We start from the raw sequence: 26858 nt of genomic DNA, 5'->3' as shown, positions 1-26858 counted from the left end.
CTCAAACCTGAAGCAGACGAGCACACCCAGGCCTGCAGAAGTGGCTACACCCCAAACCACAAACCTATCTATAATCAAGTTGAGGGGTGTGGTAAGTTGAGGGCTTGCCGACAGAGAGAAGCCGACAATTTTTCGTCAAGTTACCGTCTGTTAAGTCTAACTTTAATATTTAACTGACATGTATCAGAGTTACTGGAATAGAGCAAAGCTCATCTCAGTGAGGGCGATACGTACCCGATCCTGCACCGCTGAGACCATTCCCCAACTTGTGCAAAGTCTTAAGAAGGTATCATCTACACTTGGAAGTTTCAACATGATCCATCAAAGTTATGCTCCAGAGACTCTGCCCTCTAGTGGCCACAAGGCACCTAACAGCTGCTGAACTTCTCCAAGGTTTTATCTACCAAGTTTCCCCGTCATACATGACGTTTTTGCCATGATATGGTGCACAGAACGGGCAGTGTCATCAGCAAATCAAACATTTCATAAACAAACAAAAAAAACCATTTGGTTACCAGTTCAAATCTGGGTGAAAAAGGTTTCACAGGCACATACTCGTGGTGCCATCAGTGGCGCAGGTAAAACAGGCATTTCAGTTTATTTCCAGGAAAAATATTTCTTTGGAACAAATAGAAACTTGAGGTCTCTGAGCAATTTCAGCCCTACATCTGCTCTCTACCATCAGTATTTCCTCAAATCTGAGTAGTGGGTCAATTCTGTGATTTTATTTAGCCGTTACCATAGTAATAACTCTGTTTCTGTCAAAATGTTCCTTTACGCGTTATAGAAATATGGATCTCGCAAAAATAATGTGACCCTAAAACTAAAGGCAGTACAACAAGCCATTCCTGACATTTGGGATAACATTCACGGAAGCACACACAGACGCACAAAAGGAATTTGTCCCTCAATCTTTGAAACAGTGAGACATACCTGTGCTGCACCCGTGAACATGTTGGGGATAAAGTCTTTGTGTCCTGGTGCATCCATTAAAGTCACCACCTTTGACGGTGTCTCAAACTTGGTCATGCCAACATCCATTGTGACACCTCTGGAAAAAACACCACCAAACCACCGATTTGTCAATTTGTGTAACCAACTTGTCCACATATTTATTTGCTTCAGGACCTAATTAATCTCTCGTGTTGTTGTTGTTTCAGGAGGTGGTGGCCTAGTGGATAGCATGCTAGCTTTCCAGTGCGGAAGGTTCCCGGTTCAAATGCCATACCTGCCACATTTCTCCATGTATTGTGGAGTTGTATCAGGAACGGCATCCAGTGTAAAACGTGCCAAATCAACATGTGGCGACCCCGAGTGAAAACATGGGAGCAGCTGAAGGGACTTATGCTGCATTTACATATACCGACGGCAAGGCACGAGTGTCACGAAGTATACATTCTTGGCCGCTGATTTGAGGCAGAGGCATCAGGTGTCCTCAGGAACTGTTACCACGTGTTACAATTAATGACATGTTGTTGGCGAATTATCAGGAACCATTACGCACGGTCAAGAATAATGTTACTCGTTGCTGGCTGTTGTCTCCACACACACCCACATCCACCCATATTTATTCTACCGTCAGTTGCTGAACAATTCAGATCGCTCCAGTTTGCTCTTCAAAATCCACAGCATAAGAACTTTGACTGCATGCTAAGTTGAGCTCTGTGCCACGGAGGAAGAGAGGCCATGCAGAGAGGAGGAAGAGACGGAGAGAGCCAGATGTGTGGCTTCACGTGGCTCTTGTCTCACTTGTTTTCCCAAACATCAGGCACGTGTAGCAGTGAAACACCTGCAGGAGCGCGCTGAGGAGCACTGGAACGAGACTTTTAGCCGACTTGGCGTCACTGCCCTTTAGCATACTGCAGCAATGAAACTGAATGCAGTGCAGCAGGGTTGAATTGTGCGCACGTCAGAGAAGAACGCTGTCACGCTCTATTAAGGATCACCACTAATCAAGATGGATCAACACGCTCAGTTGCGACCTCCACATGAGGTGAAATGAGGGTGGTGTATGACATTCGTGGAAGATTTTTTTGACATCCAAAAACATGTTCCATGAAAATCACGAATATCACACACCAACACGCATTATTAAGAAACCTATTTAGATGTGTTAAGTCACATTAAGAATGTCAGGAATGTGCCAAGAATGAAGCAAATATGACGTTTGTAACGCGTCTTATGTGTAAACTCAGCATTACTTTGGCTGAATGAATGTTTCATTTCTCTTCCTCTCCGGATACACATCCACATTTTCTCACAACACATCCAGAACAGATTTACACAAGACTATACTGTTTTCTGTAACTGCATGAATCATTTCAGTCATGTGGAACTGAGAAATAAAACATTTGTTATAGGTTAGTTAATAATGTGTGCTACAGCATACTCAACATACAATATAAGACTCCATCTAAAGATCTAGAATTTTGTTTTTTAATCTGCTAACTCGACATGCACAGACACCACAGGTGCACAGGAATTCTTGTGCAAAGCTCTTATCAATAGTGAAAGAAAAAAAAGAATCCTAACAAAATAATGAAGAAACAAACAACTAATAAGAAAGAAACACCATAATGTGCAATAAAATTCTGAGATGAGATAAAACAGTAAAACCAGAGTTGGCCTCATTTAAGAGGAAATACCCTGATGTGACTCATGAGATACACTGACTAGTGATGCGGTGAATTACATGCTGTCAAAACCCCATAAAACAAAGTTTTCACTTCAGAATGCTGCACATCTGAGGTTGAATAGACATAATTAGGGATTTTCTGACAGAATTTTTTTTCACAGCTGATTAATAAGCTGTGTTCACCATCTATCTTTTTTTTAATATGAAAAAACCCTTTTTTGATCGCATCATAGCGTTTAAGGTAAAACAAGGTGGGAACATGATTATATTTCACTCACTAACTAATTTTTGCTGCTGTTTTCTAATGCAGATCATTTTATAGAAAGGCTTTAAGATGCACATTACTTCAGGGGGGACAGATTTTCTTGAACTTTTACTTCATTCAATACTAATTAAATCATTCCCCAGAATATTTATGGTTTTTGATGTCCAGGGATGCGGTCTGGAGGGTTTTTTTTTTATGATAATTTTCTCACCCTGACCCCCCAATTTAGTTTTGTTGTATTTTCTTTTGCACATTTTCACCTTTTCTTTGCCTTTAATCAAAATTTAAATCACAACCTACATGTTTGTTTGATAGATAAGATTACTAACCGCAAGAGCCGTAGTCATTTTCATATTTTTGGCTTCCCTCATCCTAACTAACCTGTTTCTAAAGCTAGAACCTCAAACAGACGCAACGCCTGAGCTTAGACATCACATTACAGAGGAAGATACAGAGGACAGGGCGACATGGAAGAGATTGATCTGCTAACAGGAGCAGCTGAATGACGAAGAAAAAGCAAAACGGACCTACAGGTGTGTTTGCCACGTGGGTATCTCTGGGATGGCTGCAGGGAATAATGAGTAATAAAGCTGATTAACAAGCAGCGCTCGCCTTGGAGGAAGTTGTAAATTTGAGGGCCACCAATTTCTGTGTATGAACACATGCAGGTTTTTAATGTGCTTATATGTGTGCAGTGTGAGCCTCAAAATATACCTGTCCCTCTCCTCGTCTGTTTCATCCAGAACCCAAGCGAAAGAGAAGGAGGCCTTTCCTGCCTTCTTTGACTCCTGCTCGTACTTGTGCATTGTGCGCTTGTTGACGTTGCCCAGCCGGTAGAGAAGGTGACCCATCAGTGTGCTCTTTCCTGCATCAACGTGACCTGTGCACAGATGGGGGGGGGGGGGGGGGGGGCGGGGGGGGGGGCGGGCAAAAAGACAACATCACAGCAGAGATAAGGCAGGGAGTAAAAATGGATACGTGGGGCAAGAGAGACAGAAAATGGAACAAGGATATGGGGAGGATGGAGAACATAATTGTAAATGAAACGTTTCACCGGCTGTGGGAAACTACAACCATCAGCACTTCTGAAACTACAAAATCACTCTGCTGATGCCACTGAGAACAAGGAGGGGTGTTATTTCAAAAAAATGGGGAAATCTATAAATGTTTATATGGAATATGGAAATATACACGGAATAAACCATAGCAGGATAAATGTTGGGTCATTTGGTTCCAAAAACCCATATGGATGGAGCGTTTGAAAATTTCAAGTAACGCGTGTGTCGTATATGTGCTGTTGACGTAGAAAACCACTACTGTTGCTTATAATTAGTTCATTGTGGGCATGTCATTCTTTACATGTGATGCTTATACTCAACTGATGTTCCTGAAATAAAAACTACATAGATTTTGTTTGTTACAATTGTAACATATGTACTGAAATTAGTTTTTTTTTGTCAATTACTCTTAAAAAAAAACACTAGATAGGGTTATTGTTACTATAGAAGTTGAATATAAACTTGGGGTCAAGCAACATTTGGAGCCAAATTTCAAGTCTCTAGGTGCAGCGGTTCTCAAGATATGACATTTTCGTTGATATTTTTGGCGATTTTTGAACCCGGTATCTTCACTGGCTCCGTCCATATGGGTTTTTGGAACCAAATGACCCAAAATTTATCCTGCTATGGTTTATTCCGTGTATATTTCCATATTCCATGCAAAAAATTATAGATTTACAAATTTCTTGAAATAACACCCCTCCCTACTGAGAATGAGACAATCTGTGCTTTAAAGTCTGGGAAAAAAAAGTTTGAGGGGCTTTGTTCTTACCTATAACCACTAAATTTAACAGAAGTTTGCCCCCTTGTCTCTTCTCCAGTTCAACCTTGACATCGATGGCCTGTCTGGCTTTTCCGGAGGTGCGGTTTGGAGTGGGAACTGAGGAGGGCTCGTCTCCGTTCCACCCTTTAGACGGCGTCTCGGGACGTTTTGAAGCTAACTCTATGGACGGCATCGCAGTGACATTCTCAGGGCTGGCGCCTCGGCGAACTGGACCGGCAGCACCACCATTCTCCCCTGTGCTGAGGGTAGAAAGTGAGATTAGTATCAATGAAACACTAAATTTCACTGCTCATAAAAACGATAGCTGAGGCAGCATGTGACCTTCTCATCATTAGCAGTGGAATTTAGCCTCCTGTCTGCACAGGAGGTGGGGCCACACTGTTCCTATGCAGTTAAGCTCAAGAGCTGCACAATTAGTCGCGATGCCAGCTGCTGTCATCGTATGTAGTGGTGGACAATATGACCCAAAACTGACATCACGGTATTTTTCACTTTTTGGACGGTGATGGTTTTGTGCTGCAGTATTACTAATTTTGCACTATATGATCCCTTTAAAACTGTTCTCTTTTTTGAAGCAAAGGTTTAACCTGGGCTGTTTTCATTTTCAAATGGGTTCTTCTAAAGTACAAATCTGGGTGAAAAAGTTTCATATGTTTGTGCACAAAATGTTTATTAATTTCAAAATAATGGACATTTGCTGTTGTTTTTTCATTATTCCGCCTGTTATTTTTCCTTGGTGCATTAAAAAATAAATAGAAATTGGCCCAACATGCGTTCTGTATCATCAGTATTGCATCCTTGATGATTACGACACCAGTATACCGTCCACCCCTATGGAGAATGATGCATTTTAAATAATCATCAAAGCATCTTCTGCTGCTGTGGTCCATTTGCAGCCTACCCTTAAAATGCATTTTTTTTTTTATGCTATAGACTTTCTACATGTTTGCTGCTTTTTGTTGTGTTTGTTTTTACATGTGAAGGATGAATGATGACTCTTCCTTTTTTTTCCTATTCTGTAGCGTGTCAAATAACTGCAGATTAATTTTCCACTAATGAAAGTGAGGAAAGGAGGAAGGGGGAGTCCAAACGTTTTTTTTTGATGAGTAGCCGGGACAGTCATAAGTTTTCCATGTATTAAAAACTGCTAGAATGTGCATCCGAGCACGTACGTAGTGGTAGATATGATACATCATGACATATAGTTGCTTGCAGACAGTGAAGGATGTGATGTGCATTCTGACGCACTCTATTAGTCAAATTCTGTCTGGTTTTCGAATCAAAAGAAAGTTATCGATACACTGGTCAAAAAAAAAAAAAAAAAAAAGATTCTTACATGGACTTTGAGAAATGATTTAGGGTAATTTTGGGGTGTTGAATCCAAATCTGAGCTCAAATTTCCTCTACCACATCACGTTTTTTTCCCCAATCTGCATATTCCGTATCGATGGATTACGCAAAAGTTGTTCATTCACTCACAAGTACTAATCGTGCACAAAAGCAGCTTCAAAAGCATATTTTTTTAAACCAAGTTCGTGAAATATTAAAGAGCTGCAATATCATGTATGGTGCCGAAGAGGTGTGCGAGACTGCAGCTTTTGCTTCAACGCTTGATATGAAAAGTAGCCACGACAGAAAAAAATAGCTGTTTCCAGACCAAGTTGGAAGGTTAAGAAATGCTGTCATTTTAAAACATATGTTCGACTGTAGCAGCATTAGCTTCTTAACAGGAGTGTTTGTTAGTGTGCGACAGGTTCAGCAATTGACATTTTAGTGAAGACTTTGTGCTGATTCTTCTTTACGCTATGCTAGTTAACATGTCTACAACTTCCAAGCGAAGGAAGTGTTGCAATAACGCAGATATTTTTTACCACCTCAAACATGTAACATCAATATTTTTTTTTTAGCAAAACAGCCAAGTCTGCACAACGTGCGTCGAAACGCTGAGATCCTGGTCTCAAGGAAAGAATGCTAAGTTCAAATTTGGTGTGCCAGTCGTCTGGAGAGGACTGCTACTTCTGCCTTGTAAACCTCAAGTGATTTAATAAGAAAAAACACACAACACTTGCCCCCAGCGTACCATCTGCTATACGACCAGTTCCCCACAGTGATACAATACCCGTACCCATTTTCACCAAGCCCTCAAATATTGATGAGGATGAGTTTACTTCTTCCACATCTTCATCCACTTATGATGATGAAGAAGAAGAGGATATAGTGCATGAGGCATGGGATGCAGGTCAAGTTTCTCTGTATTGCCAATCTGAATTCAATGATTTGAGCCGAGATTTTAATTTGCCAAAGCAATCTGCTGGTTTCCAGGCTACAGGACAAACACCTTCTCAAAACCAGTACAAGCGTTTCATTTCATTGTAACAGAGAGGCGAAATTGAGAAAGTACCTTTGATGGCCAAATTCTTTACTGCACTAGTAAAAAAAAATAAAAACAACCCTGACCTACAAAGTAAAATCACGACTTCATGCACCAATAACTCCAATTCTTTTTGTACTTTCAAATCAAATCAATTTTATTTATATAGCGCCAAATCACAACAAACAGTTGCCCCAAGGCGCTATATATTGTAAGGCAAAGCCATACAATAATTACGGAATAATAATTAATTAAAAGCCTGTGGTACATAGCCAACTAATAAAGATAGATTGATCATATTTAAGATCGAAGCATTAATTAATGGTAGGGCTTCCTTGAGCAGCCTGGTAGGAATGGGGTCTAATAGACATGTTGATGGTTTGGAGGAAGTAACTAATGAAAATAACTCAGACAGAATAATAAGCTTTTATCATACTACTTTTGGATACTGAACAATTTAGTTTTGGGCTGTTTTGTCTGTATTATTAAGATCTGTTTATTTTTTTCTCTGTCATTATTTTCACATTATTTTTTAGGTTTTTATTAATATTTTTATCTACTTTATCTAAAGAAAAATTCATTAATTCATACTTAGGTGATGGTCTAGTCGTTAAAGTGTTGGGCTTGAGACCAGGGCTCCTCGATTCAAATCCGAGCCTGACCGGAAAATCACTAAGGGCCCTTGGGCAAGGTCCTTAAGCCCCGTTTACACATAGACGGTAAGAGCTCCTGGAAGCGTCCCAGAAGAGTTTTTGGCCGTCTTAAGGATCACACGCCAATGTTAACGCCGGCACTAGGGGGCGTGGTTTAGTTCTGGCTTTACCGGGAATCGTCGAAAAAATTATTCAACATGTCGAATAATTCCGGGAGCGCTCCTGGAGAATTCGCGTGACGATGGAGACAACGCGAACAACGGCGTTTGATACTTTTTAATCGCTGTTTCATTCTGCCCCTTCCTGTAGTGCCGCAGTTTACACCACCGTTATTCGGAGGCCAGCGTTGTATCCCTAATCAACGGCGTGTAAAACGGCGATAGAGCCCACATCGGTGTCCTCAAGGGCGTTTTAACCAGCAACAGAGGCAGACAAAACGGCGGCACTAGCGGACAGTACGCCGTTCTAAACGCCACCTCCCAGTTAATGGCGTTCCAAATGGCCGATAGGCGGCGGTCAATATAAAAACGCTAGCGCGCTGCATGCAAGCCTCTCACTCACGGCCAGCTCCAGATATTTTTGCAGAGAAGCTCCAGTATGCCTCCTAAAAGAAATTGGCAGCGGCAAGGACTTACCAAGAGGTCTGGTTCAGAAGCAGAGGGGAGGCCTGTGGTGGAGACGAGCAACACGTTGAGGAGGGGAAAAGGAAGGAGAAGAAAAGGCTGAGTATGATCTCCCTCCCCCTTCAGTGACAGAGGCACGTATTCCTGCTGCTTCAGCCTATTATAATCTGGGGGCGGTGCCTATATGCAAAAGGTCCTGGAGTAACGCAGGATTTGCCTGGATAAATCCAGCGGTACACAAGGCATTATCGGCGGCAGCAGAACACAGCCATTCTCACGCGCATCTTAACCTGCGATTGTAAAGGATAGAACTGGGTATTAACCCCGTTGCCTGACGTGTGCCGGATGCTACGGCGTCAAAACGCCGCTTTATTCGGCAGATTTAGCGGCGTTTTATCCGCGTATTTGCGGCTAGTACGGCAGCCAAAACGCTGGCGAAATGCTCCGCCCCTTTCCACCGCGAAAACAGCCGGAACTACCGAGAACTTCGGCCTACGTACTGCCCGCCGACAAAACCATCTATGTGTAAACTAGGCTTTAATCCCCTAGTTGCTCCCGGTGTGTAGTGGGCGCTTTGTATGGCAGCAGCCTCACATCGGGGTGAATGTGTAAAGCGCTTTGAGTGTCTGATGCAGATGGAAAAGCGCTATATAAATGCAAGGTACGGTAAAGGTAAATAAATATGTTAAAATACACTCAGCAATGCTTTTGCCCATTAATCTTTGACAACTATGGAAAATTAATTATAAGACCATAACATTTAACATACGAGGTCTGTCCATAAAGTATAGGTCCTTTTTATTTTTTTCAAAAACTATATGGATTTCATTCATATGTTTTTACATCAGACATGCTTGAACCCTCGTGCGCACGCGTGAGCTTTTCCACGCCTGTCGGTGACGTCATTCGCCTGTGAGCACTCCTTGTGGGAGGAGTCGTCCAGCCCCTCGTCGGAATTCCTTTGTCTGAGAAGTTGCTGAGAGACTGGCGCTTTGTTTGATCAAAATTTTTTCTAAACCTGTGAGACACATCGAAGTGGACATGGTTCGAAAAATTAAGCTGGTTTTCAGTGAAAATTTTAACGGCTGATGAGAGATTTTGAGGTGACACTGTCGCTTTAAGGACTTCCCACGGTGCGAGACGTCGCGCTGCGCTCTCAGGCGGCGTCATCAGCCTGTTTCAAGCTGAAAACCTCCACATTTCAGGCTCTATTGATCCAGGACGTCGTGAGAGAACAGAGAAGTTTCAGAAGAAGTCGGTTTCAGCATTTTATCTGGATATTCCACTGTTAAAGGACGGGTCCGCGCGTCGGCTCGCAGCCGCCGCGACGCTCCGCCACAGGAAAAACACCTCTGTTGGAAGCCTTAAGGACAAGTTGGAACATGTCCAGCTGTTAAACAATTTCTCATATACTCACTCCACTGAAAGCCATCAAAAGCCGCCTGGATTTTACAAATGCTTATCAACACGGAGGTGTTTTTCCTGTGCCGCCGCTCCGCGCCGGCTGCGTCCCGACGCGCGGACCCGTCCGCACGTCTTTCATTAAAAAAATCCATATAGTTTTTGAAAAAAATAAAAAGGACCTATACTTTATGGACAGCCCTCGTATTGCATTATTTCACAGAAGAAATGCAATATGGCTTTGCACCTAATTGTTCAGCTCTAATAGGGAATATGCCATTTTAAATATATAATGAGGATACTGTAAGTTGTAAATTCATCCATATAGATGTGTGCTGGGTACCTGGGGATGTCAAAGCCCATAGTTTGCTTCTTGCCCGACACAGTCATGCGGGCCAGTTTTGGTGCCACTTCGGATTCCAGCTTATTCTGAGTCACGTCTCCGTTTAGAGCTGAGGGGAACAAAACCATAAAGGAAATGATTACCACCATCTTGCAGAGTGGAAGAATTCCTGATGTGGTTAAAACTCACTCACTCACTCACTCACTCACTCACTCATCTTCAACCACTTACTCCAATTAAGGGTTACAGGGCGGGGTACACCCTGGACAGGACACCAGTCTGTCACATGGCCATGTATAGACAAACAAGCACATTCATAAACAATTTTTAAAGCGTCCCATCCGTGGGAGGAAGCCGGAGCACACGGAGGGAACCCACACAAACACAGGGAAAACATGCAAACTCCACACAGAAAGGTCACAGGTAGGAATTGATCTTATGATCTTCTTGCTGTGAGGTAACAGTGCTAACCGCTAATCCACCGTGCTGCCCGTCAGTTGAAAGTACATACAGAAAAAAAAAATGTTATTGATCATAACAAAAAACAAATCCCTGCTGTCCATCAACATGCCCAATGTACCTGCCAAGTCTGACCAAACACAGTTGCATAGAGAAAAACACAATTAAGAGTGTACACCTCCAGTAGCATCACTAAAACTTTATGAAAACAGAAGGAGCTCAGACAGCCAAGATCTCCATTTGTCTATCCTCAGAGTTTAAGTACAGCTAAAGGGTACCATTTCATCCGCATATCAGTGGGAGAGATATATTAAATCGATAAAACAATAACAACAAGGCTTAGCCTACCTCTGTGATTTACTTTGAAATTTGTTCATGAATTTTTGAGATATCCTGCTAACAAACAAAAAGCAAGGAAAATATAACCTCCTTGGCTGAAGTAATTGAAAACCATATTAAAGTTTATATATATATATATATATATATATATATGAATAAACAACATAAAACATGATCATTTACAATCAATGGACGTTGGAATAGTTCTGGTCGTTATGGTCTTTGACAGCTGTGTTAGCGGGAATTAACATTAAAATTAACATTGACATAAAATTTAAGTGCCAAAAGATCAGTATTTGGGGGAGTGACAAAATTTATTTAAAAAAAAGTTACAAGCAGATGTTTCCATGTCAATGAACTTCATGAATGAACTCTATAAATTTAATGGAGTCCAACGTAACTAACTTTTCTTTTCCACTCTGATTACTGCACACAAAAATCTCAAACACCTGCATTGCTTCGGAAAGCCATAAAAGACCGTTTTTCACGCATCTCTTCACAACTAAGTGAATGTAGGTTATAAATATTCTAAAATAAATAAATATTCCCTGCATGCAAGGAATTACAGGTCCTGGAAAGAGTCAATTACACAGAGCAGGAGCGATTTTAAATTTGAACTCAAACTTGATATTATTGCATGTTCTGCTAATCTTGTATTGTGTCTGCTACTGTGTCTTGTTAGAATGACAACAGCAGATGGCCACCCCCCTGAGGCTGGTCTGCTTGAGGTTTCTTCCTGTAAAACAAAACAAAAACACTGAGAGGTATTGGAGTTTGAAGTTATAGTATTGTGACAACCCAACCTTATCTCAATAAATTAAGTTAATGGAGTGCAGTTGACAAATGTGTAATGGGAGTGAGTTCTAAATCACCCATGGCTTTGAATCTGAAAGGTGGGGTCCCGCTAATAAGTAACATAAGGATGAAGAGCTGACTCACATGGAAGAGTATAACTATACAGAGCTTTAAAAGAGGACCAAGAAGCCAGCGCACCTGAATGAACAATGGTGCGTCAATATTTGGCAGCAGAATTTGATTTTGTCTGCAACATGAGTAAACCAGTACAGCAATACTCATAACACACATCGACTTTCATAGCTTATTCAACAATGTATTCTGCAGCAGTATTGACTGTGACGGGCAAAAATAATAATAATTTACTACAAAATTTGTTTATGACTGTTTTCCTGTTCACAGTTGTGCACCTTCCTGGCACATAGTATATATGTACACTATAGATGTAACCATATGACACTATCTCTGAACCTCCTATCTGAATGCTTTGTCATCCGTGACCCAGTTGGCTTGCACTCCCAGTCATATCAACCTGTGACTGATTCATTTAGACTGGGCTGCAAAGCGAAGTGCAATGCACACTGTGACACTGTGTGCGTATGTGGCAAGCCTATAGCAGGGGCACGCCGGCTCAGAAATGGTTAATTTCAGAAGAGACCGTTACCTTCTTCCTCCACCTAAATTGACAAGTGTGATGCAACATTTCATAGACAAGTTGACATCTTAGCAACGTGAAAGCCTGGAAGAGAATGTCTGTATTATTATGCAACTGACAGAGCTGCATTTGCAGGCACAAGTCATAAACAACACACAAATACACAACGTAATGGGAAAATCTGTTCAGATGTTGCAACGCAATGAAGGCGTCAAGACTTCTGGTGGTTTTAATGTTAATTATGCATTGTATCAAATCTTATATTGCATTAAGATAAGATAAACTTTATTGATCCCACTGCGGGGAAAAACACTTTTTGCAACAGCAAGAGTTGTACAGTAGCAAAGAAAATAAAAAATATTTACATTAAAGAAAGGTGACTAAAGTATACTGCAATGTTTGCTGGTGGGTGCATAAATTCTAATATGAACAGATTACGTGAAAAATTGAATATGTGAGTATATAAGTATGTATAGATACAGTAAAATTATTGCACATGATAAATTGTGCAGTTGTGCATGTAATAAAGCACAAAAGGTGGCGGAAGACGTAGTTAATGGTGCAAAATCAGCAGGGGGTTATGGTGCTAAAACATTCTGAGGGATTACAAAGTTTGACTGCAGTTGGAATAAATGACTTGTGGAGGTGTTCTGTTTTGCACTGACGGTGCAGCAATCTGTTACTGAAGAATCTGCTTAAGGCTGCCACAGTCTCAATTAAGGGGTGAAAGGGGTTGTCCAACTGATGTCAATTTAGCTAACATCCTCCTCTCGCCTACCATCTGTATGGGGTCCAGAGTACATTCCAGGACAGAGCCAGCCCTTCTGACTAATCTGTTACACAATTAATTTTAACAATGTGCAGGTCAAGAAAAGTAAAATAACTAAATAAATTGTCCCCCTTTTTGCTCTTCGCATTCTTCTTTCCATTTGTGCACTTCACACAGTATATACACCTCATTTAAAAAAAAAAGTACCCCAAGGGAAAACGAGAGGAAAGCAAGCATGATTCAGAGATATTAATGGACTTTTTCAACTCAAGTGTTCTCTGAATGACTGGACCTGCATGAGAGGAAAAAGTCCCTCTCATTCTGAAACACTGATGCACAAACCAAACAGCTCGCTCTCACTGAACTCTGAAGGTTTTTGTCATTGTAAAAGCATTTCTTCCCACATGCCTCCTTCTGAAAAGTGGGGAAAAAAAGGGACAACAAAACAGTTGGTCTATCAAAGACCAAAGACGATTCTTTCTAGGTTGTTAGAAAGTGCTGGCTACACTTGAGATTTGCTACATTAAGACTAGTCTTCTATTGAACAAACCCATAGCCTCGACGCTAACCATAGTTCCTGCCTGTGGGACAAATGTGTACCTATATATTGAGGTAAGGGTCAGGTCTAGGAGGCTCCACATTATGAAACTCTCTTGGGACCTGACCGGCAACCATCATTAAGATGCATCATTATATGGGGGTATATTAAAAATATTCTACCACATGAAAAAATAATATGGTCAAAACTTCATTAATTTTGATTAACATTTACTGGGTCCACATTAAAAAGAAAAAAAAAAAAGTGGAAAATAATGAAACTCAAGAAAAAAACAAAGTCTTTCTTGAACAATGCATATAACAAAGTAAAACAAGAAGTTAAAAATTAATTAAAACACAACTTTAAGTTTTCATGACAAGTTACTGGAGTGTTTATCCGATGGTGTATTTCCAAAATGAAGTCATCAAGGGTAACCATAATAAAGTCATTCTGTTCACATGTTTATGCACTAGTCCGTTAGCTTCATCATCTGGAGGTTTGGTCTCTCCTTCCCGTCTGCTTCCACGACTTGTAGGACATTGTGAAAGTGCACTTCTGACTTAGCAGCACCAGTAAAGTCACCACTTAGCTTCACGCCTCTTTCTGCAGTCATTAATGACGTAAATGGCACTGATTCGTTCTTGAAGAAAGACGGCAACTTCATCCACGCACTAACGTCTTTGGGCAGGAATTCGCTGCTAGTGTCGTAGACTGGGTGATGTCAGTTGGAAAAGGTGGTTTCTGCGATCTCTACGTGTGTTCTGGATGTCACAATGTTCAGATTTCATTGCCAAGAGCCTCTCAGCTAATTTGCACCGCTCATCTGATGGAGTTAAGCCACTGAAAAGTGCAAGCGGTATAATTTCTGTAGCTAAATACCACAGGTGATGGAATAAAGCAGTTATGGCACTCTTTGATAAAGTCGGATTGACTGCCTTCTACTGCAGGGACTTCTTAAACAAACAAGTCCTTCCAAGGAACATCCACAGCTTTAGCATAAGTGTTTCACCACGAACTGTAGATCAAGCACATGAATGTGACAAAGTTACGCAACTTCCCACTCTGTTTATTTGGTAATCATAGGAGTTTCAGTTGTCAAGGAACTACTCTCATGACGTAGAAGAATGATTTTGACTGAATACAGAAGTTTGGACATCTATCTGGCCATATGCAGCATAGTGCACTGGATACCTGAAACAATCCTGCAAATGTTGATACAAGCACCAAAGTCAGCACAAATACTCCTTAGACATTGCTCTTTTGGGAAAAACAAAACAAAAAAAAAAACTAGCCACTTGAATTTTCAATAGGCGGCCAGGTAGGGCTCAATTGAAGAATTACACAGGGGCCAAAATTAAAAATGCTTCAATCAAATTGGAAACTACACTACATTATTTGTCTGATCATAATGATTCCAAAAAGGTATAGTTTGGACAATCTGTGACAATCTGTAATCTGTGGTGAAATTAAGCCACTGATTTCAATGTCTCAAGGGGTTCCTAAGGAACAAAGAAAAACTTGTTGGCAGTTCTGAATCCCAACGGAAGTGTCATATTTGACAAAAACAAAACAGCAGCCAACCGAGATATATATATATGTATGTATGTAGTTAAGTTCATAGACTATCCAGAATATCATTCACATTTTATCTCTCAATAAAATAAATGAAGCACAGAGACCCCAGCTTAAACACTATTGCCATAGAATTTTGTTTACAATGTTCTATGCATTGTTATAAAAAAAAAAAAAAAAAAAAAAAATCAACATATTCTAGCCATTTTCAAGGCAGAACTTAATAGATGAGATATTTTCTTTCAGGATAACAGAATATTGGGGTGTACTTGCATCCAGATATTTAGAATATAATTAAACATCATAAATTAACCACTTTTGAAGTAGTTGTTTATGCCTAGTCATCTCACATGAAGGGTGATAAAATATTGTTTCATTTAGTCACCTGTTCCTGGAGTTGTGTGTTGCAGACAACCTCTGTCTGTAATGTCAACGTTATTTATATATCAGTCTCAATTAAGGGGTGAGAGGGGCTGTCCAATTGATGTCAATTTAGCTAACATTCGCCTCTCGCCTACCACCTGTATGGGGTCCAGAGTACATTCCAGGACAGAGCCAGCCCTTCTGACTAAATGAAGCACAGAGACCCCAGCTTATATATTATTGCCATAGAATCTTGTTTATAATGTTTTATGCATTTTTATAATAATAATAAAAAAAATCAACATATTCTAGCCGTTTTTCAAGACAGAACATAATAGATGAGATATTATCTTTCAGGATAGCGGAATATTTGGGTGTATTTGCATCCAGATATTTAGAATATAATTAAACATCATAAATTAACCACTTTTGAAGTAGTTGTTTATGCCTAGTCATCTCACATGAAGGGTGATAAATATTATTTAATTTAGTCACCTGTTCCTGGAGTTGCGTCAAGCCTTTGCAGACGACCTCTCTCTGAGATGTCAACATTATTTATATATCACTTTCTAAGGGAAATAAAGGCTTATTTTCACATATTTAGCTTGTGTTTTGTATTTTCTAATGCACTTGTATTTATGTGATACTAATACCTTCTTATTCCACTTTCTGTACTTTCTGGTAAGTAGCAGGAATCTACAAATTTCTAATATTGTAGTTTTCTCTTCTTTCAGCAAAGATGGATAACCAAGAGTGTTTCTATGTACCTGCTGCAAAAAGGCAAGGACAGACACAGATTACTCGCAGTGCATAATATGCCAGAAGAAGAAAGATGAAGACCTTGTGGAAAACCCTACGGCTCACAAGAAAGTATTAGAGTACAGAGAAGACAGAGGATCTTTTGGTGACTATCTATCCAGAAACACAAAAATGACTGAAGAATGTTACTGGCGAAACCCTGGTGCTTAATGAAGCCTCATGGCACAGAGCATCAGGAAACTGCACATACTGGTCTGTACAACAGAGCAAAAGAGTGTTATGAAAAGAAGATTGCTGGCGGAGCCTCGTATTCTTGAGGCCCATTTAAACCTTTGACTTATTAAATAAGTAATTTATGAAGTGGTACTGTTCATATCCGAGTATGGAACTGCTACACATCTCTCTTACATGGAGACAAATGGTTCCATTTCTGTCGGTAGTAATCCAGATTCTGAAAATATATCCATAAATCAAAATATAATTTTACTTAAGTTGAAAATATATTATTTTGCATTTCTGACAGTAATTTGTCCTTATCTTTCATTTTTCATGCATTCTTATCCAGCTAGAGGAAAGTATATTGGTACTTTTAGCTACGCCCCATTTTCAATGGTGGCCACCATTAAACTCCTCAAAAATGGAACTTCCGGTGTGAATCAAGATTGCCAACAAATTTTTCATGTTCCTTAAGGACCCCTTGAAACATCTAAACCAGTGGTTTGCTTTCACCACAAAATTCCCATGGGAGCCTTTATTGCTGCATAAGCTCCCAGACTATCAGGAGTTATGGGGTAAAACAGCAAAAATGGTGACAAAGGTCAGTTTCAGTTTGTACAGGGGTCAATAGTTAAAGTTCCTTCAATATTGGTAAAACGTGATGCAAATTATTGGTTGAGCTAATAGGATTAATAAATGGAATAGTTTTGACTGTGTTGAATGCTTGGTCTCCAAAGTAAAAGTCAAACAAGGTCAACATCCATTGGATTCTATGACGTATGACATAAGTTACCCTGTAACATGATACATGGTCCAAACTATTCCTTTTTAAAATCCTATTAACTAATAATCTGCATAATTTTTTACCAAAATTGGGGCAACTTTAACTTTTGACCCCTGTACAAACTGAAACCAAACTTTGTCACCATTTTTGCTGTTTTTACCCCAAAACTCCTGAACATTCAGCCATAGATAGTCCAAACTATACCTTTTGGAATAGTTATGATCAGACAAATAATATAGTGTAGTTTTCAATTTGATTGGAGCATCTTTTAATTTTGATCCCTGTGTAATTCTTCAATTGACCCCAACCTGGCCATCTATTGATAATTCAAATGGCGAGTCGTTTTTTTCAAGAGTAATGTCTAAGGAATATTTGTGCCGAATTTGATGCTTGTGTCACCATTTGCAGGATTTTGCTCTAAATATTCTCTTCACTGCTGCACTAGTACACCAGGATGCCTGAGACTGAAATCTGTGTAACTGAGGTCATCTAAGTACAAGCACAGTTCTGAGAATTCCTTATAATCATCACGCCGATACTGCATAGAAACTGATGAAGCTGAAGTGCTTCACTTCTCCATTCCTGCACCAGAGCCTTTGTTTCAGCAGAATATGAAGTTGAATCAAACGGTGTCAGATGTTCTTTGCTGATATGGCGTACAGTTTCAAAGTGTTTCCCAAACCTGCTCAACACGGACACGTCAAGTGATTTAGAAGCTTCTATCTTCAGGTCAACAAATATCTGTGTCAGCATCACCTCACCAGCATGCTGCCCAGAGTAATGGCCGTCCTAATGCCCCGTTGGAGATGAACACAAGCAGCAGTCACATGGCCTGTGTTGGAGGCAGCTGTTGTGTCAAACACCACTGATACAACTGAATTCTGACAGTCCCATAATTTCAGGAGTTCCATGCTTTTCTCAGTTAGAATTTCAGTTAGATCTTCTCTTCCACTTTCTGTCGTGTCAACAGTGCCATATCAAACGCCAATCTTGCTGTCGTCACCCCTAGACTCCTCAATGACTGCCTGACTGTGTACTTCCTGCTCAGCTGGTAATAACTTCATTCTTGTAGCTACTGAAACTAGCTTTGGATTTTTCAGAATGTCACATCTGGGGACCTCAAACTGTGTGCTGGATCATCCCAGGACAACACTCCACATGGCAAAGATGTAGGGAATGACGTTCCGACCTAACGCAAGTGACACTCCTCATAGAGGTCCACCTAATTAACTGTTCTTTAGACACAAAGTAATTCCAGCGGTAAGCAAGAATTCTCCTAAGAGACAGAGTACCCAAGAACATAGTTTTCAACTAAACTCTGAACTTTATGGAGAACAAATGTAGGATCAATACCATTTGATTTGCCAGTAATCTAAATGAGATGGCACAAATGCATGTATGTTCATTTCCATTTCAGATTGAGATACAATAAACTTAAGAACATAAAATAAATAAATTTCCAGACTGAAGGCCAGAGTCCTCCCGTAACTGGGAGCTTTCTTGTCCCTCCAATATCAATGTCAAGGTTTCTTGCGCAAGCATTGTCCAAGATATCACCACCTTATACCTTACTGTAATGTATAAAAGAAAAAAAATCTACTTAAACCTAAGATAAATGCAAGTTCTATTTAGAAAATGTCCAAATAAGGTACAGCCATCGGTATCCTCAAACCATATCAATTAGCTTAACAGAGTATTTATTTGTGTTAACATCTTTAGGCATCGGTGACATTTTTCCACAAGGCACAAAGAGAAAGCTCATTTTTAACTATTGGACATGTCAGTCTGTCAGAATTCCAAATTGCCTGATCTTTTTAGATGCTGCCCCGAGGCAGCACCAACAGCCTGACAGCAACAATACCTGCACTCAGGTTGTGAGGCTGTGAGCAGGATCTTTTTACACTGTTTGGACTGGCAGGTAAACAGTTGGCTGCCTCCCATCCAGGATTTCTGGTACAGCAGACCCTTGCAGTGAATAAGGGTGGGTGAGTCATCTGTACGCCTTGGCCTGAGGGCCCAACTGAGCACAGGATAAGAGGAGTCTGCCCAGGATATGCAAATATCAACCTCCCCATCCAAATACACACAAGTGTGCAGCCAAAACTAAAACAACAAGGACAGTTAATGGGATGACTGACAAAACGGTAGGGCCAAGTGGGTGTGTGAGTGATAATCACTCACTTCATCATTACATTTTCAATTTGTCTAAAGAAAATTGGCAGACAATAAAAGATTTAACGGCACTGTTTACAGTTGCACCCATCAATAAAAAAACAACACTTACCGTACGTACCAATCCTTTTAAAAACTAACCTGTTTGTTCCAGTAATCATAAAAGCAAAATGTCAGTTTGGGGGAAAAAAAAAAATGACTGTGGCCATCAAAGCCACTACCACTTGAGGGCGCTAAAGGCTATGAAAGATTTATGTTTGAAAAGAGTTTTGACTCTTGATTGTCCAAATTTATATTCTTAATCACAGATATCTAAAATGTACATGCTACAAATGTGCATGTATACAGTTAAATATGTGGTGAAGAAATGAGTGAAGGAAAAAAAAAAAAAAAAACAGGAAGGAAATGAGACTGATGGCCGAGGGACAAGAACCGAGGAGGAGACCCATGTGGTCCCTTTCAGGATGAGTCACAAGCATGATTTAGTGACAGTACCAAAAGTAAACATTTCACAGGAATTACTTCCATAACATAGAAGCCTCTGTACCCACTCAGTGGACAGTCAAACCACAAGTTTTACAGAATGACTGAGAACTCTCACAAACCAGCCTGGAATGAAAAAGGAACTGCAAAGGGATTTGTGTCACTGACCTACAAAAACAAAACCTACAAAAAGAGAGTAGCCTTCATGAGAGTGCAAACATTCTCCAAATCTGCTCTAGATCTAGATTGCTCAAAACCAGCACATCTGAGAGTGATATAAAGGTCACTGTATACGAGCACTCCATTATGGTAACTATTATCACTGCCAATTCATTGGGTTCCTGGTAATTCTGCAGACAAATGGATGTGGATTTGTTTAGTTGTGATATTATCCATGTAGCTTGGATTCTAAGGCATTCTTTCCCGTCAAGACGCCCGTGCACAAAAACTCCATTTCAGTGGATGAACCATCAATACCACTATCCCTGAGATAGTGATGCAGGGATTGTACAGCAAAAATGTTGATGACCAATAAGTGAAAACCAATTCAATGCATCAGAGAGCTGATGCAAACCCTGCGTGATCTGAATAAACATGACTTTGTGACTTCCTTGCTATTCATCATGACACCACTCACACTAATTAATCACAAACGTTTTGATACCAATATAAATGTTCCAGCATCTCTCTATCCCTACTGGCTGTAGAGATATAGCAGAAAATGTGTTTCCACACCATGTATTTGTTGACTTTGACCTTTATCCGATCTGCTCCAACAATGAACCATATTGAGATACGGTGGCTCGCAAAAGTACTCAGCCCCTTGGTATTTTCCGCATTTTAATTTCTTTATGCCATTTCAAATACAAAAAGTAAAAGGTTTCTCAGTATAACATACAAACCCAGAAGAAGACTTCTCTGGCTGTGATTGGAGAAATTTTGCATAGTGGAATTTTTGTATTTTGAATCACCAGTTATACAGCTTCATGATGAAATGGTATAGAGGAGGATTTTCTTTATTAAAAAAAAGAAAAAAAAGACCTGAAAGTTCAGCTACAATTTCCCTGAAGGTACATCTGAGATGCAAGCCTAGATTTGATGTTTTGGTGAAAGATGTCTTGGTGGCTTTTCTCACTCTTCTTCTTTTTGCACAGTCACTCAGTTTTTGAAAACTGTCTACTCCATACAGATTTACCAGAGTGCAATGCTGTTTGTATTTCTTCATAAGTTATGTCAATAAATTTCAAGAGATTTTCAGCGACTTGGAAATGTTCATGTATCCATCCCCTGACCTGTCTGAAGAAAACTGGCAAAAAAGATGATTATTTACAGGTATTATACAAAAGGGCCCATTACTTATGCAACCCATCATCTTGGCTTTTACATTTTTTATTAATTTATATCAAGTTGTAGAGATTTGTTTTCAGTTTGAGTTTAAGGAACATAATTTTCTAAAATTTTACATTGACAAACCTGATTTACTTTTTATATTTGAAATGGCATAAATAAATTAAAATGCATGAAATACCAAGGGGCCAAATATTTTTGCAAGGCACTGTATCTGCCCAAGCAATATTCCCAGAGTTTGGTGACAATACCCTGCTTTGGCAGCACACGGATTAATAAATGCCATTATCTATTATGTCTCAAACATAAAAGGTCGGAAAAAAAGAGCACAAACCGATTAAAAGCTGGTGAGCTTTCTGTGCCAGAATCAAAAAGGCAACTTGATTTAGCCTACGTAGATGTGTGACACCTGCTGGATGCCGTGCCCACCATCATGTGAACTAACAACTTAAGCTAGCAATGACAGGGAGACAAACGATGCCCACTATATGTCTAAATGTACAGCAAAATATACAACACAACGGGAAAGTAAAACACCAATTAAGTAATGGATGGAACATGTGAATGGAGATGGCAACAACGTTTTGTCGATGTTGCGCATTAGTTACAGCAAATTTGAAAAAGTGTTCTGAAACATTTCGGAACACTTGTTCCAAAGCTCATATGAAAGGCAAAACGCCACCTACTGAACACTTTTCACATTTAAAAGCGCCAGTCAGTGCAAGTCCAAATCTTTGGATAATACATTACAGAGTGAAGTCAACTGCTTAACCCTGCTGATCTGGAGTTTCCAAAGACACAACAAACATCAAAGAAGAAGAAGAAAAAATCGGCTCTATGCAAAGTTGAAAAATGAATGTTGTGTTGGTGGTGGTGTTCTGACTCTATGGAGAAAGAGAGCCACAACAGACTGACGCGCCATGACGAGACGTATTATTAAAATCAGCAAACAAACAAGGGTCCAAGCGAACGATCAGTCCTGTAAGGCCCAAATGGTGCAACAAGAAGAAAACAAGAAATGAGAAAAATACATCCAATTTCTTCTGAATTATTTGGCTGGGCAATGAATTATATTAAAACTTAATTACAATTCCTAAGTCGATGCAATGGTAGTGTACATGGCAATTCTTTTGTGTTATCAGGAAAGAAGCAGCTACAAAATACAGTGCATCTGGAAAGTATTCACAGTGCTTCACCTTTTCCACATTTTATGTTACAGCCTTACTCCAAAATGGAGTGAATTCATTTTTTCCCCTCATAATTATACTCACAACACCCCAAAATGACAATGCAAAAAAAGTTTTGAATTTTTTGCAAGTTTATTAACAATAAAAAAACTAAGAAATCACACATACTAAGTGTTCAGTCTTTGCTCAATACTTTGTTGATGAACCTTTGGCACCAATCACAGCTTCAAGTCTTCTTGAATATGATGCCACAAGCTTGGTGCACCTATCTTTGGGCAGGTTTGCACATTCCTCTTTGCAGCACCTCTCAAGCTCCATCAGGTTGGATGGGGAGCATCGGTGCACAGACATTTTCAGATCTGTCCAGAGATGTTCAATCACATTCAGGTCTGGGCTCTGGCTGGGCCACTCAAGGACATTCACAGAGTTGTCCTGAAGTCACGCCTTTGATATCTTGGCTGTGTGCTTAGGGTCACTGTCCTTCTAAAAGATGGTCTCCCCAGTCTGAGGTCAAGAGTGCTCTGGAGCAGGTTTTGATCCAGGATGTCTCTGTACATTGCTGCATTCATCTTTCCCTCACTCCTGACTAGTCTCCCAGTTCCTGCTGCTGAAAAACATCCCCACATGCTGCCTGGTTTCCTCCAAGCACAACACCTGACATTCACACCAAAGAGTTCAATCTTTGTCTCATCAGACCATAAAATTTTGTTTCTCATGGTCAGAGTCCTTCAGGTGCCTTCTGGCAAACTCCAGGTGGGCTGCCATGTGCCTTTTACTAAGGAGTGGCTTCTGTCTGGCCACTCTCTCATACAGGCCTGATTGGTGGATTGCTGCAGAGATGGTTGTCCTTCTGGAAGGTTCTTCTCTCTCTACAGGTTCTTGGTCACCTTCCTGACTAAGGCCCTTCTCCCTGAGTGCTCAGTTTATACGGGCGACCAACTCTAGAAAGAGTCCTAGTGGATTCAAACTTCTTCCATTTATGGATGATGGCTGTGCTCATTGTGACCTTCAAAGCAGTACAAATGTTCTGTACCTTTCCCCAGATTTGTGCCTCGAGACAATCTTGTCTCAGAGGTCTACAGACAATTCTTTGACTTCATGTTTGGTTTATGCTCTGACATCCACTGTCAACTGTGGAACCTTATATGAAGACAGGCGTGTGCCTTTCCAAATCATGTCCAATCAACTGAATTTACCCCAGGTGGACTTCAATTAAGCTGTAGAAACATTTTAAGGATGATCAGTGGAAACAGGATGCACCTGAGCTCAGTTTTGAGCTTTATGGCAAAGGCTGTGAATACTTATGTACATGTGATTTCTTTTTATTATTATTATTTTTTAAGAAATTTGCAAAATGTAAAAAAAAAAAAAAACTTTCATAATGTTATTATGGGGTACTGTGTGCAGAATGTTGAGGAAAAAAAAATAATTTAATCCATTTTGGAATAAGGCTCAACATAAAGAAATGTGGAAAAAGTGAAGCACTGTGAATACTTAATATTTAATGTTACTAATTTAAAGTCCAGAATTTAAGCCAAGAACATTAATATGAGCAGTTTAGAAAATAAAACCAAATTATGACTACAATTGTTTTTTAAGCCTCAAGACAGACAATTTAATTACAACTTTTATTATTAAAACGTTTCCAGCAAACAATTAATACTTTACAATGCTGAGTAACAAAACTAAGATTCTCATTTTAACCAGAAATGAACAAGCATTGTATACTAAAGTGAGGGGCTTCCCAAAGTGATATTTATGCAGTATCAACACTTTCTGTTTTGAACCTGCTTCGCAAAAAATGTTTGTCCAAGACCGATTCTGTCGCATGTGTGACAAAGCATGATAAACAACAGTAGCTCAAAACAAGTTTTCGCCACTTATGTTCTGCAGCCAACATCTGCTAAAGGCACAAACAAAAAGCCATAAAAGTGCTGAGATAAAAGCACTGACATTTTATGGTTTGGAAAGTTTCTCAAAGTAACCTACTGTTACAAACCCATAGATGAATATTCAAAATTATGTTATCTACATTACATTTGATGAATTTTTAATCAATTTTATTGTCGTTTAAAGTCTTCTTTCACAGCAGCCCCCCCCCCCCACACACACACACACATTATTCATTCATGGAGAGTCAATACTGTCATTGCTGAGAAATACTTCCATATTTTAAGCTGCAAACCCCCAAGTTGTCTGTTCCAAAGACACCAGTGACACCACTATTCCAGCTATTCTACAAGGTATTATGCATAACTTCGAACATTTAACACACTCACCCGAAGCTGAAAAATGATGGGTGATTAGCTGATTTATGAAGTGACTGAGCAAGCCTATTAAATTTAGATTAGTGCTTTTTGGACACTTATTTACCTTCAAACTATACAGAAAACAAATGATTGGCTTCACTGCTGTATTTTGTGTTGTTATGAATGCTGTATTTTCCACTTGTCTTTTTTCTTCACTTGAGGCTTTTTTTCCCCTCACAACAATGGCAGCAGCATTGATGCAATGCACGTCTAAATAAAAAAAATTAAAAAAAACCTTTGACCAGTTCTAGTTACTAAGAGCATTTTCCATTGTTGACACCACAGTGCACAAAAAAACATCTACACTATGCCTTGCAAAAAAAAAAAAAAAAAAAAAAGAGCATGCGAAGACAAAGCTCAATCTGATCTCTCAAAGCTATGAAAGTTTCAAGGCATGATCAGATTTTCCTACGTAGGTGGTGTAAAAGAAAAGTTAAAGTGATCGGCTGCTGTGACGAGACGTGAGGTTGGGGTGACATTTTGCCCCAGAGTGCAACTTCCTGCTCAAGCCCACACAATGACTGGCCTGAAGACGTCAGGCCGAAAAACAGCTGCTGGACGAATATATATGAGTCCATTTTTATCCGTTGTACAATTTTGCAGGGCAAGCTTTAAAAAAATTGACTTCAATGCAATCAAGATTTCTACATTCTCACATGAACCAACAGAACGCAACTAGGACGACGTTTACACTCAGAAACCTGTTTGACTTATCATCATTGCAATTATCAGCCATCTACTATCTATCATTTCCCTCAGGCTCACCACCAGCTTTGACCCCCTTAGGGTCCAATTCACTCAGCTTTCTACACCTGGAAAAAGTTGACACACACACACACACACACACACACACACACACACACACACACACACACACACACACACACACACACACACACACACACACACACACACACACACACACACACACACACACACACAATCAAACAACTTTACAGGCCAAAGACTTTCCAACAGTGTACAAAAAGGTGAGCTAAGCGTATGACTCACAGAGCAACTTGCAAATTGTTATTTTCCTGCATTTCTGTGACCAAAGAACAGCAAACACTCTCCATTGTGTAACATCATTGGTACAACATATTTTAAGCCCTCTTTAACCCTTTAGTTCTTTAATTAGCCCTTTAATTCATAATGCAGAGTTCCCCCAGCATTTTACTTTGACTATGTTTTTCAAGTCTTACGTCAATATACTATATATATAGTACAGAATTATTCCTAACAGTCACAATAAGGAAGGTACGTGATAATGCATGTATAGAACCTACGTTGAATGTAGCCTTTAAGTATGATATTTGTAATTTAACACGGATGCATATTCTTGAAGCATCCAGAGGGTTGCAGCACAGCACACCGAGGTCTATGGAGATTCCAGAATTATGTTCAATACACAAGTGTTTCATAGATCTTGAAATGTTTTGTAGCAGCGTCCATCATTAATTTGCCGTAGCACATGAAAAGTCCTGGAAGGATCATCATACAGACAAAGTGAGGAACCTTGAGGTAATTTTTGATCCCACGTTGTCCTTTGACCTTCATATTAGGGAGATTACCAGGACTGCTTTTTCCATCTGCGAAATATAGCAAGGATTCATCCCATCCTGTCTATGACTGACGATGAAACCCTGATTCATGCTTTTGTTTCTTCTAGATTGGATTATTGTAATGTCTTATTTTCAGGGTTACCGCAGTCCAGCATTAGGGGTCTCCAGCTGGTTCAGAATGCTGCTGCCAGACTTTTGACACAAAGCAGAAGGTTTGAACATATTACACCCATTCTGGCATCTTTGCACTGGCTTCCTGTCTCTGTAAGAGCAGCTTTTAAGGTCTTACTGTTAACCTATAAAATTGTTCATGGACTGGCGCCTTCTTACCTGGCCAATTTGGTGAAACCCTACGTACCGGCCCGGGTTTTGCGGCCGTAGGATGCGGGATTACTGTGTGTTCCTAGGGGGAAGAA

General features: G+C 39.9%; 1 protein-coding gene across 1 annotated transcript in view; it reads right to left on the bottom strand.

The window, feature by feature from the left end:
* Positions 1-26858, bottom strand: part of hbs1l (HBS1-like translational GTPase) — a 51207-nt gene that overhangs the window by 14013 nt on the left and 10336 nt on the right. Inside the window, exons 5-8 of the mRNA XM_034161951.1 lie at positions 10134-10242; positions 4731-4981; positions 3615-3780; positions 934-1051 (exon numbers count right to left, since the gene is read on the bottom strand). Of these exons, the coding sequence (XP_034017842.1) occupies positions 934-1051; positions 3615-3780; positions 4731-4981; positions 10134-10242 (644 nt within the window). The remainder of the gene's footprint in view (positions 1-933; positions 1052-3614; positions 3781-4730; positions 4982-10133; positions 10243-26858) is intronic.

The sequence above is a fragment of the Thalassophryne amazonica genome, chromosome 21, assembly GCF_902500255.1.
Source record: "Thalassophryne amazonica chromosome 21, fThaAma1.1, whole genome shotgun sequence".
NCBI classification, from domain to species: Eukaryota; Metazoa; Chordata; class Actinopteri; order Batrachoidiformes; family Batrachoididae; genus Thalassophryne; species Thalassophryne amazonica.
Note: the sequence above shows the minus strand (reverse complement) of the source record. Positions and strands in the feature narration are given on the sequence as shown.